The 19,418-nt window shown below is 38.8% G+C and overlaps 1 protein-coding gene across 1 annotated transcript in view; it reads right to left on the reverse strand.

The window, feature by feature from the left end:
• SLC9A9 (solute carrier family 9 member A9) overlaps window positions 1-19,418 on the reverse strand; it is a gene marked incomplete at its 3' end in the record, with an annotated part of 169,038 nt that overhangs the window by 18,035 nt on the left and 131,585 nt on the right. Inside the window, exon 14 of the mRNA XM_084212186.1 lies at window positions 16,083-16,162. Coding sequence (XP_084068312.1) covers window positions 16,083-16,162 — 80 coding nt within the window. The remainder of the gene's footprint in view (window positions 1-16,082; window positions 16,163-19,418) is intronic.

The following is a 19,418-nucleotide window of genomic DNA, read 5'->3' on the forward strand; positions in this document are numbered from 1 at the left end:
TTTGAAAATTTGGCCCAAAGAGGCCCAAATCTGTGTGTATTGAGAGATAAAGCTTCCCTTGACTTCACTGGTGCTGATCATGTCCCATGCAACTTTGGCGAGTTACACAGTGAAACTGCTTAGATTCTGGGCACAGAAGTCCAAAGTCCTTTACCTTGCAAATCTCTGTCATATGCTAAAATTTGTAGTAAGTAGAAATTTCCTTAAGATTCTTCTCCAAAGTTCGGGGTATTTCTAATTCAGCAGTTCTCAAATATTTAGTGTATTTTGTGAAATTTGGCTCTTAAAATTTGAGCCATTTTTAAAGGGGAGAAAAAAAATCATAGAAGTTGGGCAATATTCTTGCTTTTTATGTCCAAGCAGTATTAACAAATTAAGACATATAGCAGCAGCATGAAAACAAACTTGCATAGTGTTTTGACATGTGCATCTCATGGAAGGATTGCTAATTGGTGAAAATGCCAATCATTACAGAAAGTGATTCATGCTCAGGGGTGGATGATATCTACTGGTGCCACATGGCATAGAATCAATGCTGCGGGAACCAGTCATGACCAATATTTGAAGTATTTGGGAGAGATTTCAGCATTCAAAATAGGACTTCCATAGAAATAAAAAGCGCAGAAAAGGGACAGTTGTTTTTAGGGGAACATTGGTGGAAAGAAGAACAAGAAATTGCTGAAAGGAAGAAAAAAAAATCGATGTATCCATATTTTAATTTTCTCAAAAAGGAAAAAGGATGCCACTTGCCCACTCTAGGCTCACGCAGTGGTGTTGAAGAATCACTGCAGACAGTCACCATGGGAGTGGTGTGGTGTGAGTGCCCAGCTGTTTGATAGCAACTGGAGTAACTGGGGTTCCCTAAAGCGCTGCCTGGGGAGAGGGTGATGGTGCCTCTGGGACACACAGCCCTGGGCAAGGCTGCTGGGGTTCAGTGGCTGTCTGTGCCTTGCTGGGAGAGCATGGAAAAGGGACTGGGTGAGCCAGAGTTCTACTCTTCCCCAGATGTTCCCCTGTGCCCTCAGCACTGAAGGGTAGGTATTGCTGTGCAGCTTATTTAAAAAAATAAATAAAAAAATCACACAATCTTTTGCCTATCCTTGCCTCCCAAGTCTGGAGACAAAGCTTACCTCAGTGTCTGAGGGTCTGTCAGCTCCATGAGGCAGGACATTATTTGGTTTTTCTTATGCCAAAGTTCATTCTTCTGGTTTGTCCCTTATCCTCCAGCTGCAGTGATGTCCTGGGTGCAGCTTCCCCAGGCTGCTCCTGCTGCCACAGCAGCAGAGCTCACAGGGGATGATCCCTGGGAGCTGACCCAGCTGTCAGGACAGCACTGCACTGCTGGGAGCAGACAGGCAAGGCTTGTCATAGCCATTACATCCAGGAGGATACAGAACTTGCTCTCGTCTGTCAGGGATAAAGAGCAACTGAAGTTTCATTAACGGGGCATTATCAAGTGCTTGTGAGCATCATAAAATAAGCTTCCATTCACACGAGGTTAACAATTTGCCTTCTCCACTGGCTGTTAGTCACAGCTTGTTGGTGTTAGAGCTTACAGTTTGCTAAGCAGTGGCCATGCTGGGGTATATTTAACTGAAGAATGAGAAACCTTGGGAGATGTGCACTTGAATTGTAAGGAACATTTTAAAAAAGTCTCTAAGTGAAATATAAGCTAAAATGTGTTGTAGGAGCAAAGTGCTGATTTTCAAATGAAGGACAACTCACTGCTCTTGGGGATTGGGGTAGGGAAGAAATTCAGCTACTTCAGAGTTTCATAGATTACCAAGACACAATTTTGTTAATGGAGTAGTGGGCAGAACTATTTCTTCCTGCATCCTTTGCAGAGAATTCTCTGCCTTGGAGACTTTTCCAGGTACTAGAGAAAATACCTCAGTGAGCTTTGCTGAATTGCAAGTTTGCTGGCTTGTAATTTTTAGGCTGGAGGAGGAGAGCTATGTTTAAATATGTGATCCTGTATTTCTCCCCTTATAGATCAAAGTACTGTGATTTGTCCTAGTGAGGAAGAGTGGAGATAATGACACTGGTGGGAGGCTTTGTGTGTAATTATGAAAGCTGCCCTCCACAGTAAATGGAGAGGTTTTGAATGGCTCATTTTGGAATTGTATTGTATGTGGCTTAACTAATATTTATGAAAAGGGTTGTTCTAAGTTTTCACATATATCTAATTCATGCCATTTAACATCTATGAAACTTAAAACAAATGTACTATGTGCATATGTACAATAAAATCTGCACGTAGCACTTCAAACCAGTCATGAGGCAACATTAAAATCTGAGAATGCTGTGATAATACTGAGAAAATGGATGACTGCAATAAAGGTAATGAATCTATGAAAAGAATACCTGTTGATTTATGGAGATCTTTTAACTTACACATTGGGGCTGATCAAAGTCTTGTTTCTTCTATGCAGATGGTGTTATTAAATAATGGATGACATGCCATAGTTTAGATTGCTCCAATAAAACCATGTAGGATCAAAAGCACAGGATCTCACTGATTTTTTTTTTTTTTTTTTTTTTTTGTGAAGATTTTACATCACTCTTACCCCCCCAATGAAAGAACTGGAAGGAGTCACCAAGGAAAAATCTGCCCTCAGTTACAGCAATTCCAAGGCAGAGTAACTGACTGCATCTGTGCTGGGTTCAGCACTTGGAGTAAGAGCTAAGTTATGTCAGGAGTCATATCAATTCCATTCATTCCAAAGGGCTTATTTTGGATTTACTTTTTTGTTGGGCCATTTGTTATTTTATTGATGCTAATACAAGATGGCAATGAATGTGTGCTATTTTTGCATGTAATTCAGCTATATACTTTTCCTTTATGCTGTTTTTAGAACAATTTGTGTAACTGTAATTTTTTTTAAACAGATCAAAAACTTCACCTGTGTGCTCTAATGCCATGCCTTTTACAAGTGTGCTAGATGTACAGTCTAAGGGGACTAGTTGAAATTCTTTGCAGAATCATTAAACCTTCTGACCTTCCAAGCCCTTTATCATTTACTGTGATTTTTTTTTTCTTTTTTTCCTGGAAGACTTTATTCACCTCTTTTGTTTCACCTTGCCTGAAATTTGTGCACTCTAGCAGCAGTCACCAAAACTGCAGGTATTAAGGCACAGGGTACAGAATCACAGGAATCCAATAATCTCCTGACTGTGATAGATTGTAGCTCATGAGAATTAGTCTTGAGCATTGTTTGATAGTTACAGTTTTGCACACAGTAGCTCTAAAAAATGCTCATTGCTGAGGAATTTACACCCACCCCTGCAAGCAACAAGAATTCAAATGAATGGTAATGAGAATTGTTCATGCATCAGAAGGGGAAGAGAATGCAAGAAAAGTCATTTCTCTCCTGAAGCAGCCTGTCTCCTTGACTGTCAGGAGAAGGAACACATACCTTAGGAAATCAGTCTTCTCTTGTTAATTCCAGCTGAAGTGGCTCAAAAAGGTTTCTTCCAAGTGTTTTGACAGAAAGTACAGAAAAAGATAAGAGATCTATTCCTCTGATACTTCAGCTGGAACTAACACAGGAAGGCTTTTAAAAATGAGTATAGTGAGGGGGCTCCATAGTCAAAATGGGAGCTTATGTATTCTTATCCAAAATAAAATAAAACTTCTACATCTAAAAAATTAAAAACAAAATAAAAAGAAGGAAAACCTTGCTGAAAAATAGAGGCCTCTTAACAAGTGGAAGTAAGGACTTCATCCTCTTGTCCAGTGCCTAGAAAAAACAGGACTCACAAAGGCTGGTGCTGACAGCATGTCTTACTAGAGGAAGTCAGGAAGATCCTCATGCATCAAATGCAAAGCAAATAAGCATTTTAATTCAATCTGTCAAAATTAATTAGAAACAAGATTAAAAAAGCTCCTCACAATCAGATGAAGCATTAGCTTGTTAACATTAATTCCCATTCTGTTGTTGTGATAAACTGAGTCATAGCTATTTGCTTTGCAGCTGATCAGCTGCTCTGCAGAAATTTTGAGTAGAAAATATCTATCTGTAGTGACGAGCCATGGAGAGGGAGGCAAGGTCTTGCTGAAGCCTCTGCTGCAGGAACTCCCTCCCCACCCCAGAGAGCAGCACACCTTTCAGGGAAGGGGATGGGAGAGGGTCCCCAGTGTATCTTCTGAGGAACTCCTGAGAAAGCCCTTGTGATGCATTTGCCTTGAGCTTCCAGGCTGATCAGATCCCCAGCTTTTTGCTTACTATTTCATAGCTGAATTCAGACTGTTACTTTGCTCAGTGTTTCATAGCTGAACTCCCTGACCTGCTCCTGAGCGTGCATGCAGGAGGCAGCAGCTCCAGCCTGGCACAGCTCTCAGGGCACTTCAGGTGCCAATTCCCTGGCACAGGGAAGCAGAGCTGGCTTGGGAGCTTTTGGGCTCATTTGTGTGGAGTGGGCCTGCCTCTGTGTGCATGGAATCACACTCCAAACTTACTTCATGCAAAGTGTCAGGTTTATCTGAGCAGCTCAGTAGGGCTGTCCCTGGACACCCACTGTGTGCACTCTCACAACTGCTGTGTGCCCAGGCTCAGTGTGGTGAGCTTTGGTCCAGGAGGTGTCTATTGTCATCAGACCTGTCTAACATTAGGAAAATATTTTAAGTGTGTCATTACTGAAATAGGTAGCAGATTACAATTCTGTGCTGTACAGATGATAGATATGTTAATAGAGGAGGACTGAGAAAAAGCAATCCAAGACATAATGCTCATTTTGCAGTTGTCCCATAATGGAAGCATCCATGTACTTATGCTTAAAAAATAGATCTAGCTTTTCTATGTGCAAAAGTAAAACAATCATCATAAATACATGGCTGTTTTGTTAAAACTGTAGCAACAGAGCCTAAAGCAAAAACATAGAGAAGTAGGTGTATTTATTGCTATGTAAGAAGTGAAAGAAAAAATGTAAATTTCAGCTGTATTTTGTGTACTTGGAAAAATTGGTGAACGTGCATAAAAGGAGCACAGTTGGCATTTTACCCTGTTAAGAATAAACCACAAGTCACCTGCATTATTAGCCACTAATCTCCTTAGGTTCCTAATCAAATCCCTGGGCTGGGAAGAGACGTATCAAAGCGGTGGATGCCTTAGTGTCCCTGTAACTTGGAAAGGGTTCTGAAGATATTTCAATTCTGCCTTATTTCCTAAAGTGACATGCTAAGTTAGTTGTCCTTGTACCATCCCTAACTCATTGAGACAGCAGTGAATTCAACCAAAAAACCCCTCATGCTGCCAGGTGAGTTACTGGCCATTTTTTTTACATAATAGCCTAGGTGTTAAAGCACTGATCTGTGAAGGGAAGGATCAGGATTTTTGCTTCCTCTTGGCCCAGGAGGGTTTGAAACCACTGTTTCTGTTTCCTAAAAATATCCTAGCAGGCATGAATAGAGATCAGCCTGTGTTGAGGCTATGCTTTCTCTCTTCAATCCTGCTGCTGAGGTTGTACTGTTGTGTGAGTGAGAATGAAAGTTGGGGAAATTAAACTAAAAGATTATTATATTCAATGTGGATTGCATATGGATGTAAATGTGTTATATTTTAATACTATTCTTTCCTAATATTTTAAAACCTAAGATATTGAATTGACAATCAAAGATTACTAAACATAATACTGTTTTTATATTGCCTCTTTAAATCTGTGTGGCAACTTATGGAACAATCTGGTCCAGAGTGGTTTTATCTGCATTTTCATGGATCATTAACAAACAGAATTTTCTGCATCACACAAATTTTAAGTCTGCAGTCTAGCTGGGAAGGCCAAGTCGTAGTGACCAATCAAAATCTTAATTCACTCCTGTTCCAGTTGATACTTGCCACGATACAAAATATCAATAGCAATTTAACTGTGTCATAGCAGCCCGAATGTATTTTTTACTACTGAGTTTTAACTAAATGGGAATGAACCTCATATGCAGTCATTTGTGCAGCAAGTGTAACCATCTTTTATGCATTTGAAACTTTTGGATGCCTGCAGTACATGAAAAGCACTCTATGGGTACTTGCATTATTGCATATTTCATTATAATGTAACTCTGTATTAGATATTCTATTTATGCAGAATCCAAAAATAGTTCATGCTGTGTAGCAATGCAAATTTTGGTGAATAATCCACAAAGAATTTCAAAGCCTTAACCATTTGTGACATGCACTATTCTGTATCTTTAATGAGGACTCAACCTTTGAACAAATTATACTGGCCTTTTTATGAGTAAAAACCATTTCTGTGCTTCCCTGTTAAAGAACAGTCTATCACTTCTTATCTTAATGATATCAGAAATATTAGGGGTTATTGCTACTGCTCAAAATTCCTCAAACTCATTTTAGATGTTCTATCAACACTAGAAGAGTAAATCATGTTTCTGCACTTGAGGGCTGTGCCCCCTTCCCACCAGAGAAGGGAACAGCATGGCCAAGGCTGTGCAGGACAGTGCAATAGCTCAGGAAAAATCCACTTTCCTCACACTTCACCTCAAGGAGCCCAACTTAAACCAAGGCAGAATGAAGGGAATTTCCCACAGTGTGGGGAAATGGTGGATGTGAGTAGGGATGTTTTTTACCTGGAGTCTCTAAGGCTGAGGACACTGAAGCCAAAGATGCACAGTGAAGGGCCTGCAGTGTGCACTGGCAGCTCTCCTGCGCTGTGTGAGCCCAGCCTGCAGGGCTGTGCCACGGGTGCTCTGGTGCTGGGACAGCAGCTGAGTTGAGGCCACAGGTCCTTAGTGGAACAAGCAGCAAAATGAAACAAGAAGGGAATTCCCCTTGAGCTATTTAAGAGATGTTGCAAAGCTGGGGCTTTCTACTGTTTAAAATAGATAGCACTGAGCAGAAATTTGCCTACTAAGGATATAATAAATAACAATTTACGGAATCAGCTCAGAAAAGCACCAGCTTGCTCTTAGCAAATTGAATAAAACATTTCTTATAAGCTCCTAATGAACAAATAGCAGAGCACTCCAAGTCCATCAGCACTTGGAATTTTTTAAAATTTGAATGAGATTTTACTATTCAAAGCACAACTGTGTTCAGTACATAATTACATGGAAGAACAAAATAAAATAATCTGTAGGTCTGCCTGCCAAAATAAGACATCCTTTGCAATATTTTAAAGTAAGTATTTAAGAGATTAAAACTTTTTTCTTTGGGAATATTAGCACAAGTTAAAATTTTTGAAGAAAATAATCAGATCAAAATACTTGTTCCATTCCTTCATGCATTTAAGCATGCATTTCAAGAAGCCTGTCTTATAGTGTAAGATGTAAGACAGCCTTTGTCTTGGGACTTTTACATCCTCTGACAGAAGTTAAAGTGAGCTAGTCAGATGTGAAGATCTGCTGCAATATCTCATGCAAACTTGTAGTCAGCCCTGTACCAGTTTATTCATTCCTCTGATCTGTCCTTTCCACCTTTCCTTGGCATCCCCTTGAGAAGAGCTGAATTAAGAACTGGTACTAAGATTGGTTGATTCACAGTCTGTCTGAATGCAGGATGATGTTCCTGTTCCAGTGAATCATGTGCCTATTTCAATATCAGAAATAGAAAATGGCTCTTGAGTTTCTCTGATGCCAGAAATCGCTTCATTTTGAATTGCTGATTGCCAGAGTGTTCTTAAAATTAGAGGCAAAAAAAGTTTTTTCCTCTCACATTTGCACATTTGCCTCAGCCTTATTGGTGCTGCGGTGTTAGGGTGCTAAAGTAGTTTAACTAAACTTGAAGCTATCATAGCCAACACAAACTAAGGGGATCAATGGTTCTTTTTCTAGAGCAACCACCTAAAATGGGGAGGATGCCAATACTACAGACCAATCTTCCAAATATGAATTGTGTGGAGGGTCTTGTTCACACCTACTTGAAGGCCCTGGAACATATCATTGACTTTATAAGGAATTTGCATCCAGATATTAACTTCCTGTCAAAGAGTTCAATTCAACACTGTTTTCTGATGGAAGATCATTAATGTGCTCTTTGCCATTCCTGCTTGATAAAGTTAATCATCCTGATTCCTTTAGTCCCCCAGCTTTTACCGGAATCCCACTGCAATTTAACATTAATAACAGCCCCTTACTAGGAAGTGTTACCAATTTCTTGCCTAGGTGAGGTTATAATTAGCAGTATCTTGCTGTGACAATTGCTGCTGTGAAAGAAGTGCCATTTATAGATGGTATTACAGATGCAGACGTGCTGTGTGCACATCCAGGCATTCCAATATACATTAAATGTCTGGAAACACAACAGTGGAAGACACACATGCAGAAGAACACTTAAAAACACTTTAGATGTACTGCAAAGTAACTTTTTGCATATACAGAGGTGTAAATGAAATAATAAGAGACTTGAAAGAGAATTTTAAGTTATACTTGATTAAATCTGTGCTATAAGCTTCTGGTACTCTGATATCATACTTGGGTGTCTTGGGTGCTATTAAGTATTGTCAGTCAACAAACTATAATTTCATGCTTGAGTGGACTAATACAGACTAGGCTTCTGCTTCTTTGTACAGCCAGCCTTCAGTTTGCTGTAATAATAAAGTGAGAAAGGGAGGGAAATAAAGAATTGTCACACAGAATAATACTTATCAGTAAAATCTGATACTATGATGGTTTAAGCTATAATTTGTTCAGGTCAATAAACTGTGACTCCATTTACTTTACTAAGCTTTAGATCAACTCCTTCAAGTTCTGTATTTTCATTTGACAGGTACTGTAACAGGCAGCTATGCAGGTAGAAGTAAGCTGCAGAACTGGAAGGTGGTTTTTGTTTGGTTTGGGGTTTTCTGTTTTTTGGTTTTTTTTGTTTGTTTTTGTTTTGTTTTTTGGAGTGGTTTTGTACTGGAAAGACTAAAGTGTATTTCCTCTACAAACGATTTTATTTTTAAATTATAAAACCCCATGTAGGATTGATGCTTATGATTTCTATCTATTGCAGGTTCTAATAATTTTAATATATTACATGAAAGAAAGTTATATAGTTGCATAAAGAGCCAAGTACTTATATTGGGTCACATAGCATCTGTGAGAAGTCTCTGTATTCAGCTGAGGTCCTTATCAGAAATATTAGAGAACAGCACACACAAAAGGTATAACATGTCATGTGAGCCAGGATGTTAAATAGAAAAGCTGGTAGTTCTAAGCAATTGTCCACAATAAGCTCTAGGTCAGGTTCTGCCTTTGATGCTGTGGAAAGCTTTTATAAAAATCAATGAGCATTTGATGCAAAGAACAGAAAGCCGGGTCCAGCATCTCTGATAGATGACAACAAGGATTTGGTAACAGCTTCCAGAAAAGCATTCCCTGCTCCTCAGACTGCAACAATAATGACATGTTCTCCTCTACTTGTCCCATCCCTGCATTGCTTAACCATTACTTTGAACATAGATTTTTTTTTTTTTAATCCCATAACACTTCTCCCATGTGACTGTTTCTTCCTTTAAAGGCAAAAGCAATGCATAGTATTTTGAAGGCTTTAAAGAAATCAAGAAGTTTGATATAATGGCTTTGTTACCAGTAAAGTAACACCTTTGGCAAGAAAAAGTCCTATTCCAGAATGACTTAGTGTTTGTATTATCTTATGTAACTTTAAGAGTTAAGATTAGACTATGAAAAAGGATCCAATTTTTCTATAGTTTCCCCTTGTCTGTTCCTTTTCTCCCTAATTTAGGTTTTTGTTTTAAACATGCAAACAGGCCTTTCTGCAATGTACTGAATCTTAGTGTCAGGATGAAAGATTTAAATAGTAAAAATTCAAGCTCTATTTCCTTTTGATTATGTTTTGTGGAAACAAAATACCTGATGCTCCCTTATTCCAGGGTTGGGGTGATGAAAGGGTGGGCTTAAAAGTTTGCATTTTTTGATAAAAATATCGAGAAATTATAATGAATAAGTATGTGTGTCTCCATGCAATGTAACTGAAAAGGATCATATGTCAAATATTGTAAAAACCCAAAGATTTTTCATTTAATTTTGCATTCATACTTGTTATTTAAGTCATGCTCAGTAATTTTTCACTGTAAAAAAATATCTGGACATGAATGAGACTTTCAAAGAATTTACGTGAGTGAAACTTTACAAATGAAAACGATTTTACTTGCTTATTCAGTGTGGAATTGTTTCAGAATTATTTATCTAGGTTTCTTTCTGTGAATGGAGGACAAACTGAGGTCACTTATTATTCTCGTTAATTATTAGCCATGTTTATTTATTAGATTAATTTGCAGTGTTTCAACAATCCCATGTCCTTGAAAGGGTCAGGAAATAGCACCAAATCAGCTATACTGATTATCTGTGCTGCAGAAAAAACAATGAGCTTTTCTAGATCATGTTCTTGAAAATGTATTTTGGGAATGAGCTTTGAACCAAGTCCAGGCAATTGTTTCTAATGATAAAATCCCTTCTGGGGACCCTCCCAGTGCTCTTTAAGTTTGCACTGTTTGAGGGAGCCTTATGATACAGGCAGCTGCTTTTGTTGAGCTCATGTTCTGAGATCCACTCTAACTCATTTACTGTGGTTTGTGCTTTCCTCTCAGCTTTTATGATCTGCTTTTAACAGCTGAAAATCTGATTCTTGGGCTGTCTTAGCATTTCTGTGCTATGCTGGCTACCTCTCCTGCCAGCCCTTTCTGCAGCAGTGCTTCTGTGGTACCTGGCTTGGCTTGAGCTGTTATCTAATGCTGCTTTGGTTCATGATTGGACTCAATTGTCTCTCAGATAAGATTCTTTTCTGTTTGAAAACTGTGTAGCAGAATGAGTTTCTGGGGCAAAACTAGGTACCTATGTGCAATTTTGTTGTTTTCACTGAAGTGCTAAAAGAAGAATAAATCAGAATATTGGTAATTAAGAAACTCTTAGTTCTCCAGCAAGTAAAAGAAAACAGCATACATGTGCATGCTTTCAGGCTCTTCCTTGCCTTTTCCTTCCAAAGATGTCTGATATGTAAGTGACAAGCCAGCCCAGAAAGAAAATTCAGCTGAAAGGACCACAAAATGCTGAGTTTGTCTCTGATTGTCAGTTCACCCCAGAATGCACTTTTGCTTTTAAGTAGGTTTTCCATTTTCTCCCAGGCACAGAATAGTACTTATCTTGCTCAATAGTCAGACATTATGTCTGTTTTATCCACGTACAAAGCACAGGAGAAATAAAATGATAGGTGCCCTGATAAGGAGGATAAACTTTTGAAGTCTACAAAGAATGCAATTCCTTTTGGCAGATGGATTTCAGGCAGGTGCAAAGGACATAAACAACTTGGTGTTTTGGTGGTTTTTTGTTTTTGTTTTTGTTTTTTTTTTTTAACCAAACTGAAGGGCATGAATTTCAATGGTGGACAACTACAGTTTAAGCAGAAACACTTTAAGGAGTTACTTTATGGACAATTGCCTCACTCTGTCTCAGACACCTGCTTCTATTCAGTGTAACTTAGTGTTACTTCCTCAGATTGAAAATAAATCTGTATAGAAGGAGAAAGCTCTCCTCCCTCTGCTTTCCAGGTATGGGTGTGTGTGAACCACTCAAAAAGCAGAGTTTTGTGCAAAGTTAGACAGCTGCATTGCTCTTTGGTAGCTTGGAGCAGTACAGGGGTGCAGTAGGCCTGTCATTGCAAAGCTCCTGGAAGCCACCCCAGCCAGCTGACAACAATCATGGTCCCGCTCCTGCCTCCCCTGGCCCCTCACTTATGCCAAAGGCAGGCAGCCTTGGTGCTCTGCTCGTGTTACTCTTGGAAGGCCACACCGTGTGCAGCGCCATCCTCATCCCTTTGCCACAAAAACAGCATTACACTTTGCTGCCAGTGGGACCAAAACCCATCTTGCAATTTCATACAAAGTATTTAAAGAAACCTACTGTGCATTTGATGTCTTTGTCCCTCTTCCTTCCCTTCTGGCTTTCTTCTATTTAATCTTGCATAAATTTTCCTTTTATGTAGTACCTATTTTGTTCTCTATGCAAGTTTCAGGTACTATCAAAGTACCTGTCCCACAACACAATGTGGGCTGCTTCTTATGAAGATGCTGAACATTTCTATCCAGAAATATCTTAGTACATGCATTGCACTCTCTTTTTCTCATCTTCAATTTCCATTATTTTTGCATTATTTTTGTGGTTTTGTGTAGCAATCCCAAGTCCTTACCTCTCACTATAGAGCATGCCAAGCCAGGTGAAAATTGTAGTTATCTTCCTGATGGATGCCAGCAAGAGCAAGAATGCCCCCACATGAGGAAGGAAGAATTAGATGGATTCTGGGAGAGAATGAATCCTTAGTGGATGAAGAGCTTTGTATAAAACGGTATTAAGCCAGAAATGATTGCAGACTTTAGAGCAGCTGGAAAACGAGGTGAAGGTTGCTTGCAAGATGCTTTTATTGCACTAATTTCCCTTAATTTTTGGAATTGTAATTGGAATTCCAGGCCTATGTAGAGGAGGAATTCCTGCTCTAGTCAGGTACACGATATCTTAGGACTTTGCAGGCAAAAGGAGGATATTTGCCTAGAGTAAGCAAGTAGAGAGGCTGGGACTGAGCAGAATTAAAAACAAATTGCTCTTAGCAGAGAGCAAAGCTGAACATTTTTGGGGATGCTGTGGAATGGGAAAATTTTGCTCACCCTTTTTCTGAGCTCTGCCCATATATACACAGCCTCTTGCCCTTGCAGGATGAAATTCTCACCTACTCGTTTGTTAGCTAAACTAGCCTACATCTGCTTTGGAAAAGCACAACACTTTAAAGATGTATATATAATGCTGGATTGTAAATCTGTGGTGTTTCTTTTTCCTGATAAATTCTTGAAAAACCTTTGATGATTCCATTGCTTTCCCACTAGCGTTCAGTCAGATATTATGGCTTCAGATGGTGTAATGCACTGCAGGCTGTAAAAACAAAACTTGACTCACTGGAAGTTGCCCCCTGTCAGATGCAACTATTTTATTTCACATTTTTCTTGTTTAAGTTATCGAGATGGAAATCCAAGAGGATAACTCTACCTACTAAAATGATCTAGTCTTCATTTTTATTATTTCAATATTATAATTTCTTAGCCTAGATTTTAGAGAACAATATATTTTTCCTAGATGTCAATACTTGACTCAAAGAAACTTTTGCTGTAAAAATGCAATCTTCATTGAACCCATTTGGCTCTGGATCAGGCTCCTGATGTTTCTTTCAGAATAAAAATAAAATGTCATTCCCAAACAGAATTGCAGGGATTTTTTGCACAGTTCTACCCTAGCATGGCATGTTGCCATTGCCCAAGATCACTGAACTAATTGGAAAACATTCATAATGACAGCAAAGAACAGCACAACTTTTTGATTTCCTTAGTGATATTTCCTCCTTCTTGCTTTCCTCCTGTGAAATAAATATATGTAGAAGAGATGTCATTGCCAGAAGAGTGGGTAGATTTGTGTTAATGCCTAAGAGCAAATGTCAAACTATAGAAATGTCACAGTCTTGTATGCTTTCAAAGAATATGAAAAGATATGTAGGTGCACAGTTTGTGATGATGGGGATGGGGCTGGGCTGAGCCTCATCCCCATGGGCAGAGCTGTGAGCAGCAGGTGAGCAGCACTGACAGCAATGAGCCAGGGAGTGCCCAGGGACACTGAGCAACACCAAAGGGAGCAGAGGGCACGCAGGGGCAGGGCATGGACAGGAGGGGATAAAAGGCTGGGGAAAGAACAAGAAGGGCAGAGTTTGTAGCCCTCTGAAGTGGTGTGGTGTTACTCTGTGTGGGCAGATGCCTGAAGCCTTCTGATGAGGTAAGGTGTTACTGTGTATGGGAGAATGCTTAAAGCCTTCTGGAATTGTGTGATAATACTCTGTGTATCGTGGCTGTCTCAGCTGTGACACAGGTTATTAGTTTGCTGTACCTTTTCTTTGAAAACTTTATCATAATCCTCTCTTCAGTCTTGTACTGGGGACAAGTACTATGCTACATGGCAATTTCTTCTAAATCTAGAAACATGGCTTTATAATATTAGGCAGGGAAAGGCAAAAGAAAGTTTGGGTGGATAATTTTCTTTCCTTGAAAAGAATGTCTTTCAGAAATAGTCTCACCAAAGAAAAGCTTAGAACTGTGAGTCACAGCATTAGTGGGTTGAACTATCATTCCATGCAGGAATATGGGCATACACTTTCAGGGTTAGTGAAATGTAGATGTATTATTTGAAATAAAAAAATATTTTTTATTTATATTATTTGAAATAAATATATATTACCCTATATATATTTAGGGTAATGGCACAGCTATAATCTCTGAACATCTGAATTCTAAAGAAAGATTATGGCTTGACTGGTAGTGAGACACATGAATAAATGTATTCTTTAAAAAATTCTATTTTTAAAAGTACTTAAAATATTTTCTTGAAATGCAAAGGACATAGAAACCAGAATTTATAGAATAAAGCATTAGGCACCCATATTCAAGACCTCTACCATGCAGATCATCTCTGAGAAGTGGTGCCTCTGGTGCCTTCCAAAGGCTTTTCATTTTGCATGTACTGCTGTCTGAATTTTTCACATTGATTTTGCTTTCCCTCTTCTGCCTCTGTCCCTTGTTTTCTGTCGCTGCCCTTGTTCTCTTTCATGTCTTTAATTCATGCTTCTGTCCTGCTCTGGCCTTCCATATTTTTTGCTTGCTCTTTTTTATTTTTTTTTTAATCTTCAGAGGAAAAATTCCCTCTTCCCCTCACCCTGTTCATCTGTTCCTTCTGACTTATAGTTTCTAGGATATACCACCACCACAGGCTATTTCTTCTGAAAAAGGGGTGGTTAAGGCCAGTCATATTGGTACTCAACATTAACATTTAAACATATTTTCTCACTTCATATAACATTTATCTACTATTTCTATGTATTCTTGAAGAATTATCCAAGGGAAAAATTTTAATGCTAAGTGCTTTCTGGCCTTTAAAACTGCTCGAGTAGATGAATTAAAGGAAAACCATTTATTTCTAACAAAAAAGATGTTTTTCCATCAAAAGTCTCTTTGAAGGATAACTTCAGTTGAACTCTCCAAGGAAGTTGTATTCCCAAAGAATTACATTTTATCAGTTGAAATATTTCATTCTAGTTTGCTGCAGCTGGTATCAGAAAAAACACTTATGCAGCCTGAACATTAATTTCTGCTCAGTGGTGCAGGGTGACTGACCAATAGATGTACTGCTGGATAATGGAGACAGCATTGGCAGGGCTTTGCCTGCTCAGCTCCTGAGCCAGGATGCACAGAAATCACCAGGTGGGCTTCTCTTATATTGACTGTGTGTCTGCTAAAGGCTTAGGGAGGGAATTGTTACTGAGGCATCTCGCTGGCAGCTGTGCGCAGCCTGTGCAGACTCAGTTTAGAATGGCAATAAATCAGAATGGTAGTGTTTACAGGTGTTGCACAGGCATTATTGTCAGACTGTATGTTCTGCCTTGGCTTAGGAAGGATGTTCTTTTATCACTTAAAATATTTTCTTGAAATGCAAAAGACATGGAAACCAGACTTCCTGGAGTAAAGCATCAGACACCCACATTCAAGGCCTGTACTGCACAGAAGAAATGTGAATAAAAGCACAAAGGCTCAGGAATCCAGGCGTTAGGAAGCAGACTGAGCTTCAGGAAAGTTCTGGGAGCTTTTCATAATGGATGTCTCTTTCTCTGTTTTATTAGAGGTGTAGGTAAACCAGTGTTGTCTTCTTTTTTTCTTAGGTAGCTACTGCTTTCTGAGTATATGGTCAGGCAGCAGGCATTTGGCTGCTTCTGGCTCCAGCCTCCTGGTTCCCCAAACACAGGATCTACACCCTATCTAAAGAATGTTAGGATTGGTTTTATCCAGGAATTGTAGAAGATTGATTAATTTAAATGTATTGTCTATATGCTACTGTAGCTCAAAGCTCCTTAACTTATTCCCTCTCCCCATAGCCTCAGTCATGACTGGACCTGCTGCCTTGGACTTGCAAGATTTCTTCTCCTTAGTAACACATTAAAATAGATTACACTTCTGTTTTGGTTTATAAAAGTATAATAATTTTTGGTTCTTAAATATTTTGTAGGTGAATTGTAGTGCAACTCTCATTCATGGTTTATAACAGAAAAGGATACTTGTGGTCAAAGCCATACCATATTCTGAACAGCCATGCACTCTCAGCTTTGGTTGTATTTGTATCCAAGTTAGGTGCACTCTGCAAAGTAAACGAATGAAGTGAGAAGCATTTTTATAAAATAAATAAAAGATGGAGTTCCAATATTAAGAATACATGTCAGACCAAATTACAGTTAAATGTACATTTTTTTAAATTTAAAAAAGCTTTGTTGTTGCACAAATGTCATCCCTGCTAATCAGTTCAGGAGAAAATTGGCTCATACAGCGCATTTCTCATTGTTGCACTCATTGCAAGAATGTAGCATTTATTCTTATGAATTATTCCAATTTTTTTAAGCAGTTGAGAAGTGCTGTACTCTGAGATCAATAGAATGATATTTTGATTTAATTGCCGTTGTGGAATTACTTCAGTTTACTCCTACAAGATCAGAGGCTGTTTGTGTATGTCTAACAAAATGTCTTTCCCAAAGGGATTGAGATGTTCTAATAACTAGGAAAGTCCTTTCTACTTCTTTCCAAGGGGAGGGGAACATGAGTTGCATTGAAAAGGCTCAAAATACCCTTTCCATTCTACAAGCTAATTCTGTAACATGCTGCACAGGTAGAGAGGTGGACTATCCTTTTCCTCATGGTCCTAATTTGGAATAATAAATTAGGAACAGTTATCAGCACAAAGACAGGCAGTTTGGTCATACTCTAGGAATCACATCAGTACTAGTGGAAGAATTACTATAAGCATGAAATTAAGAATGGGATGGCCAGTTCTCTAAGGGTACACAACTGTTGTCTTGGTTTTGTTTTGTGGCATGTTAGGTTAGTTTAAATGAGAATATTTTTCTTTATGCAGTTTTAGACCAATGGATCTGTTAATTTTCATGTTTTAATCTAATATATTAGAATACCTTATAATAGACTAATATACAGGTAAATTGGTGATGATAATGGCAGTGGTTTGACCCTCAAAAGTGTAAGGTGTAGGTTCCCAGGCAACCTGTTTGTGGGAGCTTTGGAACAATGGGAACATTGATGTAATGGAGTTTTGACTAAGGTTAGACAGAATCCGTGCTGTAGCTGTTATGACTTTGGGAATGTGGTCATACTGAACATGCAAATGCACCAAATAGAACAAATATTATTCTTGGGATCTGTTTCCTTGTTGACTGAATTGAGTATTTTAGCAACCCTTCCCAGTAACTGGGGAAGATGGAGGGGAGGGTGAAGATGATGCTGATCCCTAACCAAGCAGCAGAACGCTCTTCTAAGCTCTAATTATCTAAAAGTGCATTTTGGCAAGATAAAGACTGGGAAAAGGGTTGAAACATTTAAGCAGGAATTGATTGTAAGTGATTGTAGGCAAAATCTGTCTTAGGCCAGAAAAACAAGAACAGTGAATAAAGGAGAGAGAAGGACTTGAGCTCACAGGGGTAGAGATGAGGAAGAGAAGGACAGAAATGGAAATAAACATGTGGACTGGGCTACTCATGTGTGGTGCAGAGGACAGCTTGTTAAAAGCACAGTGAGCTCTGTAAAAGGCCTGTGTCCTTTGTTTGAATTGTAATGTTGTTGTTGGTTAATTCCTCTTTCCAAACTCTCTGTACCTCTAGCTTCCTCTTAAGGAAGAAGGTTTCCTCATTCAGAAAAATGAATTGTTGAAAGCAGTGGACAAAGAAATCTACACAAGAGTATAACCTCCCCAGGGGTTTTCTGGTCCTGACCTGGGCCTTCTTTTATTTCTAGTTTGACACAGGTTGCACCTTCCTCCTTCTGTCTATGAAATCTGTGTTGTGTTATCAGCTCTTGCTATAGTGGAAATCTGGGTGGTTATCTGGAGTGCAGCTCCTGCAGAAACAGTGCAAGGGATGACAGGAGATGTTGGTGTGAATGTTTCAGGGCTTTTGCAGATCCATGGATCCTACTTTGGATCCCATGTTTTTAGAGAGTAACTTTTCACTTTCCCTGCAGTTCAGAGAGGTAAAAGTAGTTCTCTCTGGGAAGGGAAAATGCCAAAGTTTTTCACATCTCTTCTTCCATATGGGAATTGCCCATATGGAGATTACTCTCATTAGTCCTTGCAATAAATTCACCAACCAGCTGGCAGATGAAACTGATGAGAACAGTGCAACTAAATTCCTTATTATACTTACAAAGATGTAGGGAAAGTTAAATAAACTATGCAGATTAGTTTGACAGAGATTATATTGATAAGCATTCTGCATGCTATTTAGTTTTTTCCTGAGATCAATAGCATATCTACAACATTTTTTTCTCAAGTGCTTGTAGAAAATATATTCTTACCCTCTCTCAACTGAAGTTAACGTGGCAGAATTTGAGATACATAAGCCATCTGAATGAAATATCCTATCGACTGTCTTTTTAAATGGAAATTTAGTTAAATAGCTCACTTCCATAAAGCTTTTGTTTTTTTTAAATAGACCAACTTTGTAACTATGCTCAGTGATTGTGTCCCTGCATTGTGTTTTTCAGAGTTAGCTTTTGGTATTTATACATTGAATGTACATGATATGCAGCAAAGTGGTTTGTTTTTACATACAGTTTTCTATACAATAATAGATATTATTTTAGTATGTATTTTGTAACTTCTTTCAGAACTAAGTTATGACAGTCCATCAATAAGTAAATGGGTACGAATATGAGGCTACTTTCTTTTGTTTATGCTCATGCTGTGATAAGGATTTAATGATAAATTTAAGAGTGGCAAGACAGAATTGAAACTGAGATATGCTTTTGATGGATCATGGTATGGTGTAGTGCAGATGTTAATTATACATGAAGAGGCTCTACACATTTCCTAGGGAAGGAGCTCGGGGTTCCAGATCTTACAGTTTGAACTGGAATTTGCTGCCAGCTGACTACCAAAATTATTGGTTCAGGTATCCCAAAACAGAACATAATCAGAAGTTTAGAAATAACTGTGTACTTAGAATTATTAAAGAAATCAAAGCTCTTCACAGAAAATGGAATTTTTGGGAGGCAAAGGAAGGAAAGAAGGGAGAAAAAATGAGGAGGTAAGGAAGGAAAAGGGTTTTGCACTCATATAACTGGTATTGTGTCTGAAATAGTATACATGAGGTGGAAGGCCTTTAAGGCTTCTTCTGCCCCTAAAAACAAAATCTAGGCATGGTTACAGACATGGATTGAGAGGCTCCCACAGCAAGGTACCCACGTCCTGGTAGTTAGACTGGTCACAGAGGAGCTAAATTCAAATCTCAGTAGCAGACCTTGTAGCTTTCCCATTCTGGCTGAGTACTCTGAGCAGGGAGAGGCCTAGAGGTTTCTTTTCCATTAATTTTTGCTCTCTTTTAAACATCTTCTTC

The sequence above is a fragment of the Fringilla coelebs genome (genome assembly GCF_963513975.1).
Source record: "Fringilla coelebs genome assembly, chromosome: 10".
NCBI lineage: Eukaryota > Metazoa > Chordata > Aves > Passeriformes > Fringillidae > Fringilla > Fringilla coelebs.